This window comes from Electrophorus electricus, chromosome 26, assembly GCF_013358815.1.
Source record: "Electrophorus electricus isolate fEleEle1 chromosome 26, fEleEle1.pri, whole genome shotgun sequence".
Classification (NCBI taxonomy): Eukaryota; Metazoa; Chordata; class Actinopteri; order Gymnotiformes; family Gymnotidae; genus Electrophorus; species Electrophorus electricus.
The window spans coordinates 8,630,210-8,651,511 of NC_049560.1; the positions used below are offsets into that span (position 1 = coordinate 8,630,210).

Here is a 21,302-nt window from a genome sequence, read left to right on the forward strand (position 1 = left end):
GGCTTTGTACAGAATGTTTCTCAGAGAGCTGGAGAACTGCGTGGAGAAACCAGAGCTGGTGGCCAAATGTTTCCTGAAGAGGGTGAGGAACGAACCTTGAGTAAGCGGGACCGCAGGCTGCACGCCGCGGGATTGTGGGATTGCTCGGACGCACAGTGAAAGGCTCCTTTGCGCTCTCCCACAGAAAGAAGAGCTGCAGGTGTACGAGAAGTACTGTCAGAATAAACCTCGGTCAGAAGCGCTCTGGAGGCAGTGTGGGGACAGCGTATTCTTCCAGGTGAGAGCTTTCCTCCCCTGCCTCGCTCTTCCCACCGTCTCACTCCTTAGCTTCGCTCTCTTCCGTTTGGACCTTCTCTGCTTCCCAGAAGCGCTCCATATATGCGCTGCAAAAGAATGTGCAGATATATCGGAATCCTTTTTTTTTCCCCTCAAATGGAGTCTGTTTTCTGGCGCAGGAGTGTCAGAGGCGGCTGGACCATAAACTGTCTTTAGACGCGTACCTGCTGAAGCCCGTGCAGAGGATCACCAAGTACCAGCTAATGCTGAAGGCAAGAGCTTGTATGTTTTTGCCGTGTGACGCTCTGCATGTAAGTAGCATCTCTAAAATGTGTTGGGCTTGCGTTTGGCGTTGTCAGGAGATGCTGAAGTGCAGCAGGAGTTCTGAAGGAATGGCGGAGCTGGAAGAAGCGTTGGCCACTGTGCTGGAAATCATTAAGTCTGTTAATGATTCAATGCATCAAATTGCTATCACTGGCTTTGAGGTATATTTGCCAGTAAAATTCTCTTTCATTTCATACTTCATAGTTTCACAGTCTGCCTTCGATGGATGGAAAATAAAAAAATATTTTTATGTGTTTGGGTGTGTCTTTGTGTGGGTGTGTCTCTGTATCGCGTGTGTGTGGGTGTAGGGTAATCTGAATGACCTAGGCAAACTGCTAATGCAAGGCTCTTTCAATGTGTGGGCAGACCATAAGAAAGGTCACAGTAAGGTGAAAGACTTGGCGCGCTTCAAGCCCATGCAGAGACACCTCTTCCTGTACAATAACATGCTTTTGTTCTGCAAGAAGCGCGAAGAGACATCTGATGGACATGAGAAATCCCCCTCCTACAGCTTCAAGCACTCCCTGAAGGTAAAAACCCTCTTAGCAATGCAGGCGTCAGGCTCTGTCCTCTGTCTCTGTACTGTCTTGGTATCTTTGATGTTCCTGGCTTACAGTTCTATCGTATCTTGAAGTTTGATGTTTATGGAGCATTGCACTGGTGATATATAATAATCTGTCTAATAATCAAACAATTAATGGTTACAGTCACTGAACTCACACTGAAAAACCTTTGTCTGTAGGGATATTGGATAACCCAAAATGTCTTTCATGTCCAGCCACAAATTCCATGTGTTCTGTGACTGTGTACATATGCAGGTTAATGACATTGCCAGTTATATTTTGGACTATTCTAGCACATTTGGTGACTAAAGTTTATGCTCAATGTTTGTCAGATGAGTGCCGTTGGAATCACGGAGAACGTCAAAGGAGATGTCAAGAAGTTCGAAATCTGGTACAATGGCAGAGAGGAAGTCTACATCATTCAGGTATCGGCATGATGTCAGAAAAGATTAACAAAAGATTTTCATCAGTCACTGTTTGGCTCCTGTAATACCAGCCAGTGGGTCCTCTAATGATTGCTAATTGGTCCCTCATATTCTGAGGGAACGTTCGTTGTTACTGGGGATCTCAACCAAGCATGAAGAAACTCCTTAACTTTTACCAAAATGTGAGTTTTAAACATGTGGAGCCAACATCTTGGACCTATACGAACATCTGTATGAACATTAAAGGGGCATTCAAGGTCGTCCCTCGCCTTCACCACGGCTTGAGTGATCAGACTATCACACAGAACCCTGCTCACCAGAACAAGACCCTTGTCCTCCAGATGATCAAATCTCAGGCGTTGGGGGTATTCTGAGTCTGTAGTGGGCTACATTCACAAATGTATGGATGATGTCTGCATCACTAAGACCCTCACGGTCTTGCAGATCTGCAAGAGTGAAACTTTCAGGGCAAAGAGTTGCCCATGCCAAAAAAATCCAGAATTATTTTCAGGACCACAAAGACACTAAGAGACTGTGTGTGATGATAACATCGACTTCCTCTACAAACTCAATAATTACTTTGGATGTTCCGTCTTTTCCCTGTCTTGTGTATTTTAGTTCCATGCCATAGTTTGGTTTTCCCCACCCATCGTTTGATTGCTCACACCTGTCCATCATTTCTAGCCTTGTTTAGTTCATGCATTTATACCCTGTCTTGTTCCCTGTGTCTGGGCTGTTCATTGTGAATGTATGTAGGTAGGTTCATTGTTTATCCGAGCCAAACCGCTGTGTGTATTCCATGTATGTGGAGTCGTGTTTATTTTCCTAGCCTGTATATTTATTCTAACATGTTCTAGCCGCTGTTTGTGTTTAGTGTTCGTGTACCCTAGCCCTTGGTGTTGTCCTGTATCCCTGTACTCTTCGTGTTGCTAAAACAGACCCTGGACTAGCCTAAGGCCTCTGATTTTGGATTTGCCCCTAATAAATCTCACTCTTCTCCGCTCACGCGTCCGCCTCCTTACCGCTCACCGTTAAAGGCATTAGACAACACACCAGCAATGGAAGCCCCTCTACAGCAGGAGGAAAGTCAACTGAAAGAAAGCTGCAGGTCCCGGCATGCCGCCAGGCCGCGTGCTTCGGGAGTATGCCGGCCCACATGCTCCAATGCTTACGGACATATTCAGCACTTCTCTGCTTCAAGCCCCCGGTTCCAAACTCAATCATTGTCCCAGTACCAAAAAAATCCACAGTCACCAGTTTGAAGGACTATTGCCCAGTAGCACTCGCATCCGTTACAACGAAGTGTGTTGAAAGCTCATCAGGAACTAAACCAATACAGTTTGCCCTCCACCCAAATCGCTCCACCCAGGATGCTCCACTGCACTCCACCTGAACCTGGAACATCTGGGGAACAAGAACACATGTACGGATGCTGTCTGTTGACGTCAGCTCAGCATTCGTTACAATAATCCCACAATAATCCCCCCACCCCCTCTTTAACCCAATGACACACGACCGTTGTGGCAGGTTTTGCACTAATCACATCGTAAAGCACGCAGACGACACAACCGTCTCGGCTCTCGTTAAGGATAACGAGGACGGGGCATACAGAGGAGAGATTATAATTGACTGAAGCCAAAGCAGCGTTCTAGACTCAAATGTTGAACAAACAAAGGTGGTGATGGGAGACTGGCCCACTCCCACTGCTGTGGTGGGGGTCCTCAGGCTGGCAGCAGACATGGTGCCTCCACACCTCCTCTCTCATTGAGACACCCCCCTCCCCCAGGGTCTGCATTTTAATTCATGTATCAATTATTATGAATTCAGCCTCAATTAAAGAAAATCGGCAGTTCGATAACATGGCTGTTTCTCGTCTACCAAAGCATCCCGCTCTTGACTCACAGTTAAAACTAAGGTATGTTTATTGAATAAACAGAGATGGGAGATCTGAAATGACTGACTAAGTTTCTACTAATGACCAGAGATGCTGAGTTCACTACAATCACTGTAAACAAAGCTAATGATGTAACCAAACCAAACATAAGCCAAATGATTCGTGGTGAACCGGAGTAGCTAACTAGGCTAATAAGAGAAATTGGTGGGGGAAAAAAACAGAAAGAAGAGAAAAGTTTTTTAAGGAACCTGTGAGAATGACCAACTGGGCCCCCTACTTATCAACCAAACCAAGACCAAGAAAGAAAACTTGTTAACCAAGTGAGATTCATGGTGAGAGAGCTAACGTACATGACGGCTCAGGAGAAAAGGAAAGACTGTGGTGAAACAGCCAGAAGGAGAACAAATTATAAGGCCGGCGAGGCCGAATCGCAGAGGAAAGACTTACGGAGGGAATTTTGATATAAAAACATTAGCATTACTGCCGATGCCAGCTGGTAACGTCATGCCTGTCCTTACGACCCGTTGGGCTCGATCAAGTCAAACTGCCTGGGTAGCAACGAGACAGAAGAGAGTGTCAATTTTCCATCAAACCATCACACCGTCAGGCTTCTCGATCCGCGGGACCGGGTTTGCGGAGTTGCTCCTCGTGTTGGATGACGATTCTGACGACGATTGATGATGGATATCTCATTGCCGGGCCACACAATGAAACTTCGGTCTCAATCAACATGGCAGGGTGGGTTTGCTTGATATAAACTGTAATGACCGAATTCTGAGGAACATGAACTCCAAATATAAGAAATGACATTTAAAAAAATTAAAGAAGATAAGGGTTGGGAAACGTCATGCCTCGGTTCAGAGATGAGGAAAACAATTCCTGTAGCATTCTAGTAAGATCCATCATACATCAGTTAAACAAAAGAAAATGATATATTTACTACCAGTTTCTACCGCATGGTCTTAGAGTGAAGTCTGTAAACAAAGGAAGAAACCCCAGGGTGGGTGAAGCAATTGGAAAGTCAATCCTTTCCTATTTACTTGAAGTTATAAACTACTGACTTTTAATATATTTTGTCTAATTAGTTTGAGATTTCTAGTTAACACAATTAGGAGTGCTTAAGAATTTATTTACAATGAAAATACGGTAAACAACACATAAGTGAATTGATCAGGACGAATCACGAAGAACAAGTAATAGAAAGATTAATGAAACAATGGACGCTTATTGAATGATGGAAGCCAACGTCACAATTTGGAGATTCAGTTAAAATAACCAAACATTACTGGCTGACTAACATTTGACATCCTATGTAATGGCAAGTTGTTCATTTGTTAAATGGCGAGATGCCCCCACCACGATGGGCAACCCCACCTGCCCCCACCCACACCACAGCTTCCCTCTTACCCTGGAGTATGAGACACCACAGCTTGTGGTGCAGTGGTGCAGGGTTCCTTAAGAGCTGGACACAGAGGAACACGAGAGACCCCCGAAAATAACCGAATCCTCAATAGTTCATAAATGAATCTGTGTGCAAAGTTTGGAATTTTATAGGATTTTATTTATTCTTATAATTTACTTTCATAACTTACCCTGTATTTATTCCTGTAATTTGTATTCCCAGTTCCTTGTTTTTATCTGCTCCTGCGTTTTAATTGGTGAAGCCAGATGTGCTGTAATTCCGTTCTGTGCTTTTTTTACGAGTGCAAAGTTGAATGACAATGAATAAATCTTGAATCTTGAAGAAAGGTCATCTTTGGTCTTCAAGCATTTGTACGCTATGCTGATTTAGAAGACTTGTCAGAGTCTTGCTTGTGACTCGTAGTCACATTTCGTCTTTTGACCACCGGATGGCAGTGTTGTTCCACCGAACTCAGTCGTGCCCTCTCAGACTGCTGTAGTGAGAGAGTTTGTATTCACTCCCAGGCCTCCTCCATGGATGTCAAGAACATGTGGGTGTCTGAGATCCGTAAAGTGTTGACGGTTCAGCTGGAGGCGTGTCGAGGTATGTCTCTCTCTCCGGGGTGCCTCCCATCCTCGTCGCCACCCTCTGTATCATACGCCGGTGCACTGTAAGACACCTCAGCCACCAGTACAGTGAGCCTGACCCACCCTGTTCCACACACACAGGACAGCAGGCTGCTTTGGTCAGGGGAGTGTATCTGGTTCTTTGTACTTAGGAAGACGTTTGCGGCATCTCTGTGCGCTATAATAGATTTGTATTTAAATTATTAACCTTTGGCCTGCAGTTTCAATCATTTTTGTCATTTGTAACTGACATACTGGGCTGTGTTTAGGCATTGTGTATCTATCGTGAAACCCAGTGTTTGTTACAGCTGTGAAGATTGAGTATAATGTTTAGCAACTTACTTCTCTTTAACTCAGAGGCAAGCCAACTCCACCAGAGGATCACGGAGAACATCTACCATGCTCCCATGAGGTATTTTGTCTATGTGTGTATTTATTTGTGTGTATGTGTGTATGTATGTGTGTGTGTGTGTGTGTGTGTGTGTGTGTGCGTGTGTGTATACATGCACACTAACAATAGTGTTTCATCTCGCCATCCTGCTGAGCATCTATTTTCTGTTTGAAGCTACCGAGCACTGAGTGGGCAGAGAGGTGGATGGTGGGGCGGAGTTGTGGGGTTCTGACGGCTGATTGGATAACTGCTGCACTTTGCTTCCCCTGGGCAGGAATGTACGCAAGGTGTCCCTTCGCCAGTCGGACTCCTCCAGCCCAGAGACAGGCTACAGGCGTGGGGATGCTGGCCCCAACCTGAGACAAAGACGAGGTACGAACACCCGGTGACCGGCAGCCAGTGACCGACACAGTTCAGCCCAAAACACCAGTAGTCCCAAACTCTAACGCTTTGTTTTGGTTCTCACAGTACACCAGTGAGCTCCGCGAGACGAAAATTCAGTCAGACCTTCAGCTAACTGTTCTTTACCTACAGTTCAGTGTTTAGTCCCTTATCTTTATGTGTGACGTTATGTGTGATCCGGGTTGATCAGTGGTGGTATGGCGTCACACTAGCAGATTACAAGCTACACTTGTTATCTGAGTGCTGAGCGAGCTCTCTCTGGTCCATACTGAAATCCAGATCAGAATGCTGTTACTAGCTGTCTCCACACTATTTTTCCAACTCAGTCACAGTGACTCATCAGATCTGGTGTGGTCAGTTAGTCTGACCTGGACATCTCTGCTAGTCATTAAATTTACTGTGTGTGTGTGTGTGTGTGTGTGTGTGGAGGGGGGTGTTACTGGGCCGGCCGTGGTAGCGTCATCCTCTTGTGAGATAGACGAGAGAAACGGCTGATGTTTGATGAAGTGCTATCGCTCTGAGAGTGATCTCGTCAGCCATGCTGCCTCTCTGTGACCCGACTCTCTGGGCAGCCGCCCGTGCCGTGTTACCGGGTAAACTTCACTAACGAAGCCGGAGAAGGCGAGCTCTGGGAATCCACAGCTTGCGCCTCACGCCGGCCCTACGGCATCGGAGACAGTGCCTCAGCCGTCTGTTATCAACCCGGCAAAATAACTGTCATGATTATTTTCAGACTGTGTGTGTCACACCTTGCATATATAGATTTCCTTCAAGTAGATTTAGCGCTGGGTGGCATTTCTGCTTACGATTCTGTTTCCTCTTAGAATTTATTGATATTAACGGTCTCTATTAGTGGTTGTCTTCTAACAGGACCATTGGTTTAATAATGAGACTCAGAGACTCTTCATGAAAGTGTCCTGTGTGTGATGCATTAGACAAAAGTTATTTTATCACTCTAACGTTTGACCTTTCACATAGTTCACAGTCATGTTGCTCTTCACATTGTGGTTTGAGAGAGAGCAGAACTTTGTGCAAGTTTCCAGAGGGAGAGCTGAAGCAGCTGTGGCATCATCGCTGAGACTGACACCTCTGAGGTGTTGGAGGTGTTAGAGAACCTGCAACTCTGTGATTGTGTTAGTTCGTTACACTTATGACACTGATAATGTAGGGAAGATCGTGGAATTAACTCGTCAAAGTACCCAGCAAGACAGAGACACTACCTAAATTCTGAGATTCAAAGCTTTAAGGCATAATTTCTTTTGTTTGGCCCTTGTACAGAAATGATCATTTCAGTTGCATTCAGTGTTATATATGAATATTTTGTCGTGAGCTGTGTAAGCTAATGATAAACTGCATGAAGCATGTGGTTTCTCTTTTTTCTTTACTTAACACTGTTCTTCATGACTTCACTGGTGCTAGTCGATAATACAGAGGGCATTAATATTCCACAAATGTCTTTACTATCAAGCAAAATTTGTGTGTGACATGTAGAACTTAAAACAAAAGTTGAAATGGCATCCTTTGACCTGTTGTCCACTAGACCTGCTCTGCAGCAGAGCTGTTGTTCAGTAGAGCTGCTGTCCACTAGACCTGCTCTGCAGCAGAGCTGTTGTTCAGTAGAGCTGCTGTCCACTAGACCTGCTCTGCAGCAGACCTGCTGTTCAGTAGAGCTGCTGTCCACTAGACCTGCTCTGCAGCAGACCTGCTGTTCAATAGAGCTGCTGTCCACTAGACCTGCTCTGCAGCAGAGCTGCTGTTCAGTAGAGCTGCTGTCCACTAGACCTGCTCTGCAGCAGACCTGCTGTTCAGTAGAGCTGCTGTCCACTAGACCTGCTCTGCAGCAGAGCTGTTGTTCAGTAGAGCTGCTGTCCACTAGACCTGCTCTGCAGCAGACCTGCTGTTCAGTAGAGCTGCTGTCCACTAGACCTGCTCTGCAGCAGACCTGCTGTTCAGTAGAGCTGCTGTCCACTAGACCTGCTCTGCAGCAGACCTGCTGTTCAGTAGAGCTGCTGTCCACTAGACCTGCTCTGCAGCAGACCTGCTGTTCAGTAGAGCTGCTGTCCACTAGACCTGCTCTGCAGCAGAGCTGTTGTTCAGTAGAGCTGCTGTCCACTAGACCTGCTCTGCAGCAGACCTGCTGTTCAGTAGAGCTGCTGTCCACTAGACCTGCTCTGCAGCAGACCTGCTGTTCAGTAGAGCTGCTGTCCACTAGATCTGCTCTGCAGCAGACCTGCTGTTCAGTAGAGCTGCTGTCCACTAGACCTGCTCTGCAGCAGACCTGTTGTTCAGTAGAGCTGCTGTCCTCTAGGACTGCTCTGCAGCAGACCTGCTGTTCAGTAGAGCTGCTGTCCACTAGACCTGCTCTGCAGCAGACCTGCTGTTCAGTAGAGCTGCTGTCCACTAGACCTGCTCTGCAGCAGACCTGCTGTTCAGTAGAACTGCTGTCCACTAGACCTGCTCTGCAGCAGACCTGCTGTTCAGTAGAGCTGCTGTCCACTAGACCTGGTCTGCAGCAGACCTGCTGTTCAGTAGAGCTGCTGTCCACTAGACCTGGTCTGCAGCAGACCTGCTGTTCAGTAGAGCTGCTGTCCACTAGACCTGCTCTGCAGCAGACCTGCTGTTCAGTAGAGCTGCTGTCCACTAGAGCTGCTCTGCAGCAGACCTGCTGTTCAGTAGAGCTGCTGTCCACTAGAGCTGCTCTGCAGCAGACCTGCTGTTCAGTAGAGCTGCTGTCCACTAGACCTGCTCTGCAGCAGACCTGCTGTTCAGTAGAGCTGCTGTCCACTAGAGCTGTTGTTCAGTAGAGCTGTTGTTCAGTATAGCTGCTGTCCTCTAGACCTGCTCTGCAGCAGACCTGCTGTTCAGTAGAGCTGCTGTCCTCTAGACCTGCTCTGCAGCAGACCTGCTGTTCAGTAGAGCTGCTGTCCTCTAGACCTGCTCTGCAGCAGACCTGCTGTTCAGTAGAGCTGCTGTCCTCTAGACCTGCTCTGCAGCAGACCTGCTGTTCAGTAGAGCTGTTGTCCTCTAGACCTGCTCTGCAGCAGACCTGCTGTTCAGTAGAGCTGCTGTCCACTAGAGCTGCTCTGCAGCAGACCTGCTGTTCAGTAGAGCTGCTGTCCACTAGACCTGCTCTGCAGCAGACCTGCTGTTCAGTAGAGCTGCTGTCCACTAGAGCTGTTGTTCAGTAGAGCTGTTGTTCAGTATAGCTGCTGTCCTCTAGACCTGCTCTGCAGCAGACCTGCTGTTCAGTAGAGCTGCTGTCCTCTAGACCTGCTCTGCAGCAGACCTGCTGTTCAGTAGAGCTGCTGTCCTCTAGACCTGCTCTGCAGCAGACCTGCTGTTCAGTAGAGCTGCTGTCCTCTAGACCTGCTCTGCAGCAGACCTGCTGTTCAGTAGAGCTGTTGTCCTCTAGACCTGCTCTGCAGCAGACCTGCTGTTCAGTAGAGCTGCTGTCCACTAGAGCTTCTCTGCAGCAGACCTGCTGTTCAGTAGAGCTGCTGTCCACTAGACCTGCTCTGCAGCAGACCTGCTGTTCAGTAGAGCTGCTGTCCACTAGAGCTGTTGTTCAGTAGAGCTGTTGTTCAGTATAGCTGCTGTCCTCTAGACCTGCTCTGCAGCAGACCTGCTGTTCAGTAGAGCTGCTGTCCTCTAGACCTGCTCTGCAGCAGACCTGCTGTTCAGTAGAGCTGCTGTCCTCTAGACCTGCTCTGCAGCAGACCTGCTGTTCAGTAGAGCTGTTGTCCTCTAGACCTGCTCTGCAGCAGACCTGCTGTTCAGTAGAGCTGCTGTCCTCTAGACCTGCTCTGCAGCAGACCTGCTGTTCAGTAGAGCTGCTGTCCACTAGATCTGCTCTGCAGCAGACCTGCTGTTCAGTAGAGCTGCTGTCCACTAGACCTGCTCTGCAGCAGACCTGCTGTTCAGTAGAGCTGCTGTCCTCTAGACCTGCTCTGCAGCAGACCTGCTGTTCAGTAGAGCTGCTGTCCACTAGATCTGCTCTGCAGCAGACCTGCTGTTCAGTAGAGCTGCTGTCCACTAGACCTGCTCTGCAGCAGACCTGCTGTTCAGTAGAGCTGTTGTCCTCTAGACCTGCTCTGCAGCAGACCTGCTGTTCAGTAGAGCTGCTGTCCACTAGAGCTGCTCTGCAGCAGACCTGCTGTTCAGTAGAGCTGCTGTCCACTAGACCTGCTCTGCAGCAGACCTGCTGTTCAGTAGAGCTGCTGTCCACTAGAGCTGTTGTTCAGTAGAGCTGTTGTTCAGTATAGCTGCTGTCCTCTAGACCTGCTCTGCAGCAGACCTGCTGTTCAGTAGAGCTGCTGTCCTCTAGACCTGCTCTGCAGCAGACCTGCTGTTCAGTAGAGCTGCTGTCCTCTAGACCTGCTCTGCAGCAGACCTGCTGTTCAGTAGAGCTGCTGTCCTCTAGACCTGCTCTGCAGCAGACCTGCTGTTCAGTAGAGCTGTTGTCCTCTAGACCTGCTCTGCAGCAGACCTGCTGTTCAGTAGAGCTGCTGTCCACTAGAGCTTCTCTGCAGCAGACCTGCTGTTCAGTAGAGCTGTTGTCCTCTAGACCTGCTCTGCAGCAGACCTGCTGTTCAGTAGAGCTGCTGTCCACTAGAGCTTCTCTGCAGCAGACCTGCTGTTCAGTAGAGCTGTTGTCCTCTAGACCTGCTCTGCAGCAGACCTGTTCCCGGTGCCGTGGTACTGGGGCCTGATCCCCCAGGAAAGACTCACGCCTGCATCTCTGCCTCTTTCCTCCTCTGACTCTTAGCAGCTTCCTTCTCTCCCTCACCTCCCCCAGCTGATGCTCACACCCCGCTCACGTCGGACCACTCCTCTGCTCTGACTAGGAAACGCTTCACCTTGCAGGGCCTGTCCAATCGCAGGTCTCTGCCATCAGGTAAAGCAACTTTGTCTTTGCCGTGCTCGTCGCGAACTCACCTACATCGCGTCCGTCCTTCAGAGCAGAGTCCTGACTCGGACTTCCCTCCGCATCGTCCGCGCCGTGATAAATCATCGTCATTGTCATCGCCGCCCACATCATTCATCTTTGCACTCCGATGTTTCTTTTTCCCAGCGCGATTGGGAACTGAACGGACCGTCGGAACACAGGGTCCTCTCCCTCCGAGCAGGACAATTATTATCAGGTTCAAAAGACTCTCCAAGGAATTCAAATGTTTTAGCAAAAAAGGCAAACCTCTTCATCTAGGCAAAAGAAAACATGAAAAAGGCTAAATTCTCAACACTCAAGCAAATGTCAGAGTGTAATGTCATAGCGTTACACTTCAGTACACCTCTGTTACATTCCTGCCATTTAAAAAAAGGTTTTGACATTTTTTAGCCAGATGTGTTTTAATTCTCCTTCATTCATAGTTCACCTTCAGCTTAATAGTAATAATAAGTTGGATTTATGTAATGCGTTTCACAGAATCTAAAGTTGCTTTACAAAATGGGAATAAGCACATAACATGATATACCAAAATACCTAATGGACCAGACTAAGAATTAAACAGACACTGATAGGAGGTTAATGGAAGTACTGAGGGAAGACATAAAGTTGGAAAGAGAGTAGCAGGAACGGCGGGATGTAGGGAGGGAATTCCAGAAAGAGGGAGCAGGAGCATTCAGTTACCTCCCATAGTAGAGTCTGAGCCTACAGACAGTAAATAAACCTCCCATAGTGGAGTCTGCGCCTACAGACAGTAAATAAACCTCCCATAGTAGAGTCTGAGCCTACAGACAGTAAATAAACCTCCCATAGTAGAGTCTGAGCCTACAGACAGTAAATAAACCTCCCATAGTGGAGTCTGCGCCTACAGACAGTAAATAAACCTCCCATAGTAGAGTCTGAGCCTACAGACAGTAAATAAACCTCCCATAGTAGAGTCTGAGCCTACAGACAGTAAATAAACCTCCCATAGTGGAGTCTGCACCTACAGACAGTAAATAAACCTCCCATAGTGGAGTCTGAGCCTACAGACAGTAAATAAACCTCCCATAGTGGAGTCTGCGCCTACAGACAGTAAATAAACCTCCCATAGTGGAGTCTGAGCCTACAGACAGTAAATAAACCTCCCATAGTGGAGTCTGAGCCTACAGACAGTAAATAAACCTCCCATAGTGGAGTCTGCGCCTACAGACAGTAAATAAACCTCCCATAGTGGAGTCTGCGCCTACAGACAGTAAATAAACCTCCCATAGTGGAGTCTGAGCCTACAGACAGTAAATAAACCTCCCATAGTGGAGTCTGCGCCTACAGACAGTAAATAAACCTCCCATAGTGGAGTCTGAGCCTACAGACAGTAAATAAACCTCCCATAGTGGAGTCTGAGCCTAGAGACAGTAAATAAACCTCCCATAGTGGAGTCTGAAGCTACAGACAGTAAATAAACCTCCTATAGTAGAGTCTGCACCTACAGACAGCAAATAAACCTCCTATAGTAGAGTCTGCACCTACAGACAGTAAATAAACCTCCTATAGTAGAGTCTGCACCTACAGACAGTAAATAATCCTCCTATAGTAGAGTCTGCACCTATAGACAGTAAGAAAACCCGAGTCAGACAACCTTAATGTGCCTGATGGAGCACATGGATGGAGTAACTGTAATATACGAGGGAGCGAGGCCATTAAGTGCCTTAAAATTTAGACAGAGAATTTGAAATGGAACATGTTTAACTACGGGCAGCCAGTGTAACCGCTGAAGAACGGGAGTGATGTGCACAGATTTCTTAAAAGTCCTTCGAGAAAGTTCTAAAACTTTCCAATTTTGTGAACTTGAACCTTTCTTAAACACCTCTGGATGGTGAATAAGCACACTCAAAACGTTAATGGTGCCATTAATGTTCCTGCTGCAGTGTCTCTAGGACACAGGCTCACCGGGGTAAACCACTCAGTGCTTTTATTTGGTCTCGTGTCCCTGAGCATCCATGTCTGTGATTAGGGCCATCAGTCCAGGTGAAGGTCTGGAAAAGCGGACGGATGCTCGATTGGTCCACTGAGATAACTCCTGCTTGGGAACGTCTGCTGCCAATCAATTGCACCTTGTTAGCATATCCAGTATCGATTGGTCATGCAGGGCCAGAGAGGCGGAGTCTCGCCTCACCTGATCGAACTCCCATTCATCACGCATTTGTCAGTCCTGCAAATCGGGAAGGGGGAAGGGGGGGATATCCTGAAGTCCTGAAGGAGGCAGTGGTCAGTGCTCAGACACGGAGCAGAAGCCTGAGCAATCGTCCCCACCCGTCCACCCCCGTCGTAACTCCAAACCGTTCCCATCTCTTCTCACTCTCTCTCTTTCCTCTTCCTGTGTGTGAGCGTGATTACTGACCCTGACCCTGACCTTTCACCCCAGAGCCAGCGTGCTCTGAGGCAGAGGTTCCACGACGCTTCTCTCTGGCTTCTCCCCTCGGCAGCTCCTCTGCGGCGCGCGCTAAAGGTACGCCACAGCCTGGCCTCTGTCCACCTCCACTCACTCCCGGCAAACACTTCTCACGTCGGACTAATGAAGCGCGTGAAGTCAAATCTTTACACTTTGCAGTAAGTAAATAAAGTGAGGAGGAGGAACGTCGAGCGGGTTGTATGCATAAGCTCTCCTCAGAACATTTGTTCCTGGTACACTCGTAGGAGTGTCCAGACGTTTGTCCAGACGTTTTCTATCCGGAGGCGACAAAGTGTCCATCAGCCACTGTCCCGTGTTAGCAGACCGTCTTAGTGAGAGAAAACAAGCTGTGTGTGTACCTGCATAAATGTCCCACTACATGTAACCCCTCCCCCTACATTTAACTCCTCCCATTGCATTTAAACTTCTCCCACTACATTCAGGTCCTCCATCTGCAGGCCTTAAAAGCAAGCGGCATCAGATTAAGAGTGACCCCACCCCACTGGGCTACGAAGGTATTACCCACCAGGAGGAACAGTGAACAGTGCATGTGCAACACTGTGTTTATAATGCATATGTTTGGTTAGTGTGTGAGTTGGGATTGGCTGTACCTGAGTGTGTTGGGATTGGCTGTACCTGTGTGTGTTGGGTTTGGCTGTACCTGTGTGTGTTGGGTTTGGCTGTACCTGTGTGTGTTGGGTTTGGCTGTACCTGAACGTGTTGGGTTTGGCTGTACCTGAATGTGTTGGGTTTGCCTGTACCTGAGTGTGTTGGGTTTAACTGTACCTGTGTGTGTTGGGTTTGGCTATACCTGTGTGTGTTGGGTTTGGCTATACCTGTGTGTGTTGGAGTTTGGCTGTACCTGGGTGTATTGGATTTGCCTGTACCTGTACCTGAGTGTGTTGGGTTTGCCTGTACCTGAGTGTGTTGGGATTGGCTGTACCTGAGTGTGTTGGGTTTGCCTGTACCTGAGTGTGTTGGGTTTGCCTGTACCTGAGTTTGTTGGGTTTGCCTGTACCTGAGTGTGTTTGGTTTGTTGTCTGGTTTGCTCTGATGTCTGGCTGTGCGTGTGGTGAAGTGCAGATATATCCCTGATATGGCCTTTTAGAAACCAAACTCACTTTCATTTCCAGCATAACCTTGTTGTGCTCATTGATTTTGTCTTTGTTTAGTTTTTTTTCTTGTAGTGGAGTTGCTGTAGTGTTTTAGTGCTTTGCTCGTGGGTTTCGCATGCTTGTGTGTGCTGTTGTGATGACACTGGATAACGGCGTCCCGTTTGTTGATTCAGAGGTGCGCTTTCTCTCAGATACTTTACGAGGTGCACTGCCTGCCAACAGCAGAACTAAAGGCACAGGAAGTGCCAAGACCAGCGTGCCTAGGTCCTCTTCTCAACCAGGTAATCACCCCAGCCAGAGGACATGAGACTCCTGGCTGTGAGGCTGTCTCACTTTGTTGTAGAATCATACGTCCTCTTCAGGCTCCAGAGGTGTCAAACTCCGCCAAACATGTCTTCTTCATTGTTACTGAACACCACTAATTATCCTGACTTTTCCTGGTTTTTCCAAGGATGGACGCAACGCCGTTTACCCTCCATGGACGCCGAAGACTTTGAGACCATTCCGTCCAGCACCGAGGAGCTCTCCAACTCTTCCGACGGAGACGAGGACAGCAGCGGCAAACACGTACGCCGTGTTTAGTTTGTTCCTTCCTGCCGAGTCTGTCCCTGCCCTGAACTCCTGTCAGTCACTTTAGTCCACACACGAGGGGAGAGAGAGAGAAAAACAAACGTCCCTTTAATTATATTTTCTGTCTCTGATGCTGGATATCAAGACTGAGGAGACTTGACATTTAATAGACCAAAAGCAAAAGAGATGATCCTTCAGTGGGCCCTCCCGCAGACTTAAATGCCCGTGAGTTTTCTTTCTCCTAATCTGCCTGATGGATGAGACCGATTGATCCGCTTAGGAAAAGGTGGCTCAGTGATAGCACCGCAGCAGAGAACCAGAATACATCTGATTTGGCCGTAAGGAGTTAGCCTCCCTTTCTTAGCTCCCAGTCCCTACCACTAGAGGGTGCCATTTAACAGCCAAAAGCTGTACGAGAACTTAAGCCATATTGAGTTTTGAGAGGCTTTTGAGGTTTTTAATCATCCATTTACGCCATCGCGAGGTGCTCTGCATTCATTATTGGAGCTTTCTGTAGGTTTGTGAGGGACCACAGTTCACACTTTTCCCGCACTTCCAGGGGGAACACGATCGCTTTCAGGTACGGCTGGCGTTTGAGGGTCAGGCGCCACAGGACCTGGTGCTGGAACAGGGAGATTTAGTGCAGTTCTTAGAGGAGGCCGAGAATGGCCACTGGTGAGTAGTGAAGGGGACACACACACACACACACACACACACACACACACACGCATACACACACGCACGCACACACACCCACACACCCACCCACACCTGCACAAATACACACATGCACACATGTGCACACGAACATACACACACACTCACATGCACCAGCACGCACATGTACCATGCTCAAAAACACACATGCACGCACATGCGTACGTACACAAATACACATACGCACACACAAACGCACGCACGCACGCACATACATACACACACACACACACAAAAACAAACAGCTTGCATTGTATCTATAGTCAGCAATCTTTCTTATTACATCTTGCTGAAGATTTGCCTCTGTAGAATCTCAACAATTCATTAGACAGAGGTAATGTTGTACAGAAGAAAAGCTCTAACCAAGGTGGTGTTACAGCGTTTGTTTTAAATGGGCATTACGGAATTAAAAGTTCACTCACATGAATCTGAATTAAGGAGCACATCAGCTGTTTCAATAATGTGTCTCTGATGTGTGTGTATGTGTGTGTGTGTGTGTATAAAGCCACTAAAGACAGGGCTAAAATGAATAAAAGATCACTATGTATTAATTTAAGTATACCACGCAGTACGCAGTCAGTGATGGTCTGGGAAATCGCCCCCAGAATTCACCACGCCTCCAGAATTCATTAAACCCGACAGACGAGAATCCTTCAAGCTTCACATGAACTTCTAATACGCTTTTATGTGGGTTTCTAATACCCAATGAAATTAAAGCTGCACCAAGAAATTGCCTTGAAAACACACTAAAAATAAAGCTCCTATTTCATCAGCTCATGCATAATTCATAACTCATCTTTAAACCTTCAATCAAGTTGCATCTTTGAGTGTTAAGTGTTCAAGTGTCTTGCAGCTTTTCTTCACTCATCATTTACCCCCCCAATAAGGTTATGAAGACCTCACGAGGCTTACATGGACACCAGTCGACATGCAACACTTTGAAATCTTGTGTGACATAGCCAGAGTTTATGTGCCTGTGTTCACACATTGAATCACAGTGTTCTCCAGAGATGACGCATATCAGTCAGAAGTGTTTTCATCTGTCCATAATGTGTGTGTGTGAGAGAGAGAGAGAGAGAGAGAGAGAGAGAGAGAGAGAGAGAGAGAGAGAGAGAGAGAGAGAGAGAGAGAGAGAGAGAGAGAGAGAGAGAGAGACTGTCAAATTTCCCTTCTGTTTGGTGAAAAGAAAGCAACGCTTTAGCTGGGTGATATATATCTGCCTGCCGTAACATGAACGAGTAACCCACCCAAACATCACGCACAAATACACACATTGCCCAGTTGATAACACCTTTATGTACGTGTCTATTTATTTATTTTTTCCCATCCGTATTTATTTATTAGTATTTTATTTTCACTTCTTTCCTTTCACTTTTCCCCGATTATTATTTCATACCAATTTCAGTTCTTTTCAGGTTCTTTATTATAACAGAATTCTTAATTCCCTTAATTACAAAGGTGTTGTTTACTGTAATACTGTTTTGGCAAAACCGTTACTGTATATAGTCATGTCAGTAGAGAGAGAGAGAGAGAGCGCGAGCGAGCGAGCGAGCTTTCACATTCACATATAGGACACATTACTCTGCTGCTGGCTCATAGCTGACCTCCCCCGAGCTGATCTCTCATAGCTGATCTCTCGTAGCTGATCTCCCCCGAGCTGATCTCAGTTGAGAAGACTATAGGCAGTCACAGTCACAATACTGAATATGCCTGCCGTTAACCAGCAAGACATTTCCCATCAATTACCTATCAGTCCCCTGTAATGTTCTTCTCTCCGCGTGCTGGCTATGTGTGTTGGGATGACGTGGTATCAGATGACCTGCTCTCACCCTGTGTCAGGTGTCTGGTGCAGGCATGTGTGGCCCCGGCCCTAGAGCCTTGTTTTAACTCCTGTTCTCTCTCATGTTCCAGGCTAGTCAAGAGCCTAATTACTCTGAAGACAGGGCTGGTCCCGCCCACCGTCCTTCAGCCAGCAGCAAGGGGCAGGGTTTCGTACAGTAACACTGGTATTCACTCGAACCCGTCCAGGATGTAGGCAGAGGGAGGTGCAAGTGCCCCCCCTCCCCGAATCAACCTTCCCCACCAAGCTCAGCTCCAATCGTGGAGCATGCTCGCCAGTAAACAGAATGTCCCATTGTCATGGTGATGCTTACCTGTCACGCGGTTATGGTATGGGGACGCCATGTGCTTCAGTCAGGGACACACTTGCACCCTTCTTTTCCTATAACAGTAACAGTAGAGAGTAAACACCTACGAGGCACCAACACAGATGGGAATGACTAGGAATGGCTGGGAATGGGCTGGAGTATGTCACTGAACTGCCTTTTTCTGGAAGGAGGGCTCCTAGAGCATGATGTCCTCCCCAAAGGCATGCACTCGTTACCATGAAGTTTCGCAGTGTTCACTCTCTCATGGTGTGAGTGTTCTCTGTCTCACAGTGTTCACTCTCTCACAGTGTGAGTGTTCTCTGTCTCACAGTGTTCACTCTCTCACAGTGTGACAGTGTTCACTCTTTCACAGTGTGACAGTGTTCACTCTTTCACAGTGTGACAGTGTTCACTCTTTCACAGTGTGACAGTGTTCACTCACAGTGTGACAGTGTTCACTCAGTGTGACAGTGTTCACTCTCTCACAGTGTGAGTGTTCTCTGTCTCACAGTGTTCACGCTCTGTGTTCACTCTCTGTGTTCACTCTCTCACAGTGTGAGTGTTCTCTGTCTCACAGTGTTCACTCTCACAGTGCTCACTCTTTCACAGTGTGACAGTGTTCACTCTCTGTGTTCACTCTCTCACAGTGTGACAGTGTTCACTCTCTCACAGTGTGAGTGTTCTGTCTCACAGTGTTCACTCTCTCACAGTGTGACAGTGCTCACTCTTCCACAGTGTGACAGTGTTCACGCACAGTGTGACAGTGTTCACTCTCTCAGTGTTCACTCTCTCACAGTGTGACAGTGTTCACTCTCTGTGTTCACTCTCTCTCAGTGTGACAGTGTTCACTCTCTCAGTGTGACAGTGTTCACTCTCTGTGTGACAGTGTTCACTCTCTCACAGTGTGACAGTGTTCACTCTCTCACAGTGTTCACTCTCTCACAGTGTTCACTGTCACACAACACTCCGTTTGCTTGCTCTTGTCATAACGAGCTGCTTTGCGGATACCCGACTGGCTCCTACAAGCTCAGGCTAAGGAGGAAGTTCTGCTCCTACAGATGGCACAGGGTGTGCTGCTCAGATACTCTGCACATCAGACGTGACGCTTTCTCGCGCCAGCCTCCAGGCAGCGTGTCCTGTACTCCTGCACATCCCTGTAACATTTACAAGCACTCTCCCAGCAGAGTGCCATTACACTTTACCTCATAGCCCTGAATAATATCATATTATTTCCCATGACTGGCATTTTCCCCTTTCCACATCTGATGCTGTGAGCATAACGGCCTAGCCCACACCTGCTTCTGCTTCTGCTTGGCATTCGTGCGCACGCTCAGACAACCCTTAAAGGGCCTGATGGATGGCCTGATTTTTCTCCTCGTCCTCTTTCAGACATCTTCAGTGACCTGTGCACCGCCGCGCTCACAGACAACGAGGAGACCGACGACAGTGTCATGAAGCTTCCTACCCAGGAGCACACGTTTGCATGTTGAACACGCGCACTGGGGCTTTGTCGTTTTCTGTTTTTTGGTCGTTTGTTTTGACTACTCGTACTGTGGTGCCATGTTTCCGTGACCCACGTGGTCCATGGGGGGAGGAAGACCACTGCCGCCGTGGCGACGCGGGGACGCCCCGCTGCTGCTATTTTCAGCCACACTGACAGGGGGCGTGCTAAAGCACCGGACAGTATTGCCACTACGAACTGTTCCATCAGTCTCTGATGCAGTGCATCCGAAAGGCTCACGCCAATCAGCCACCAGCGCTGGCTGTCGTTGGCCAATCAGCCATCGCCGCTGGCTGCCATGAGCCAATCTGCTGTGTCTCCGCAACAACTTCTTGAATCTCACAGTCGGAGAAGACCACGTCCGTGACGATCTCGGTCGCTGGGGTCAATGCAAGGTCTAACGTATCAAAGCTGCATTCACCTTGACTGCCCTCGACCAGGTGAAAAGGACGATAGACGATGGATGACTGAAAGGAAAACCAGCCCTGCACGTCGCCTGCTGCCTCCTCTGATGTTCGTCTTGTCGTTTTCCATCCCGCTGAAAATTACTGGGCAGAATTTTCTCATAGATTGGATTTTTTTTCTTTTGTTTGTTTGGCAAATACATTGTTTGTTTATCAAATGCATTGAAATGGAAAAAGCAATTTTATGAAAATTACATTTTCAATTCTGTTGGTCAGGAAAGCAGCACTTTTTAAGATAACAATCTATCATCTCTATGTGTATTATATAAGGGTTACAAGCTTTTTATATATTGACTTGTTTGTTATGTAAACTTTCATCTGCACATATAATATTTCTCAAAACTCTTATTATTATTATCTAAGCATTATTTTAATCAATCGTTTCAATATTTTAATCAATATTTTATGACTGTTGCATAAATACTCCAATTGTACTGTAAGAACAGATAGTGTTGCTGTGGGTGATTGGATATGGATATTTTACGCTTTTTATCCATGTTGACAGATTCAACTTTTGGACAAAAAATAAAACATTTGCAAAGGCCACAGATAAATGAGCAATCAGTGTGTGTGCTGGACAAAACGCAGCTTTTATATTTTTGACATTATTGACATTAGAAAAATTTGGAAAACTTTGAACCAACTGTTTCATGAAATGAAATGTTCCAACTGTGACATTCCAACTGCACTCACACTAAAAGGAAATTAAAGTTTTCCAAATTATTATTTTTTTTAAGAGGCTCTTATTTTGCTTTTCCCAGGCTAATCTCACTTCAGTAATATTTTTGTCTTGTTCATTTTTTAATTGACAAATTCTAAGCACAAAACTAATTGTGAAGTGGAGTTTGTTGAAGTGTCATTAATACACTGCTATTTATTAGGAAGAGAAATATGACTGTTGCATATAGTCAGTATCAGTGGAGAGAGAGAAGTATGTATTACCATTTTGCAATTAAAAAATATATATTATTAAATATATGCAATGTAAAATGTTTATGACCTTTTTTAGAGATCCGCTATGTTGGCGCTTTGGAACAGTCCATCGCTTTACGGTTTACCAGTTTAAGACCCCGAGGCAACGAGGAAACTGATCGGGGTCGGATTTAAACCTG

General features: G+C 47.0%; 1 protein-coding gene across 8 annotated transcripts in view; it reads left to right on the forward strand.

Annotated features, from left to right (window-relative positions):
• mcf2l2 (MCF.2 cell line derived transforming sequence-like 2) overlaps positions 1 to 20,916 on the forward strand; it is a 60,349-nt gene extending 39,433 nt beyond the window's left edge. For 4 of the 8 annotated variants that reach the window (XM_026996269.2, XM_026996276.2, XM_026996286.2 and 1 more), the window contains exons 18-34: positions 13 to 82; positions 185 to 277; positions 456 to 548; positions 636 to 761; positions 909 to 1,130; positions 1,496 to 1,588; positions 5,409 to 5,487; positions 5,868 to 5,922; positions 6,176 to 6,273; positions 11,099 to 11,197; positions 13,650 to 13,733; positions 14,120 to 14,191; positions 14,983 to 15,072; positions 15,243 to 15,358; positions 15,921 to 16,036; positions 17,990 to 18,084; positions 19,615 to 20,916. In XM_026996269.2, coding sequence (XP_026852070.2) covers positions 13 to 82; positions 185 to 277; positions 456 to 548; positions 636 to 761; positions 909 to 1,130; positions 1,496 to 1,588; positions 5,409 to 5,487; positions 5,868 to 5,922; positions 6,176 to 6,273; positions 11,099 to 11,197; positions 13,650 to 13,733; positions 14,120 to 14,191; positions 14,983 to 15,072; positions 15,243 to 15,358; positions 15,921 to 16,036; positions 17,990 to 18,084; positions 19,615 to 19,715 — 1,702 coding nt within the window. In that variant the 3' untranslated portion in view covers positions 19,716 to 20,916. The remainder of the gene's footprint in view (positions 1 to 12; positions 83 to 184; positions 278 to 455; positions 549 to 635; positions 762 to 908; positions 1,131 to 1,495; positions 1,589 to 5,408; positions 5,488 to 5,867; positions 5,923 to 6,175; positions 6,274 to 11,098; positions 11,198 to 13,649; positions 13,734 to 14,119; positions 14,192 to 14,982; positions 15,073 to 15,242; positions 15,359 to 15,920; positions 16,037 to 17,989; positions 18,085 to 19,614) is intronic. The other 4 variants (XM_026996302.2, XM_026996310.2, XM_026996293.2 and 1 more) reach the window with 4 other exon arrangements.
• Positions 20,917 to 21,302: the final 386 nt, after the last annotated feature.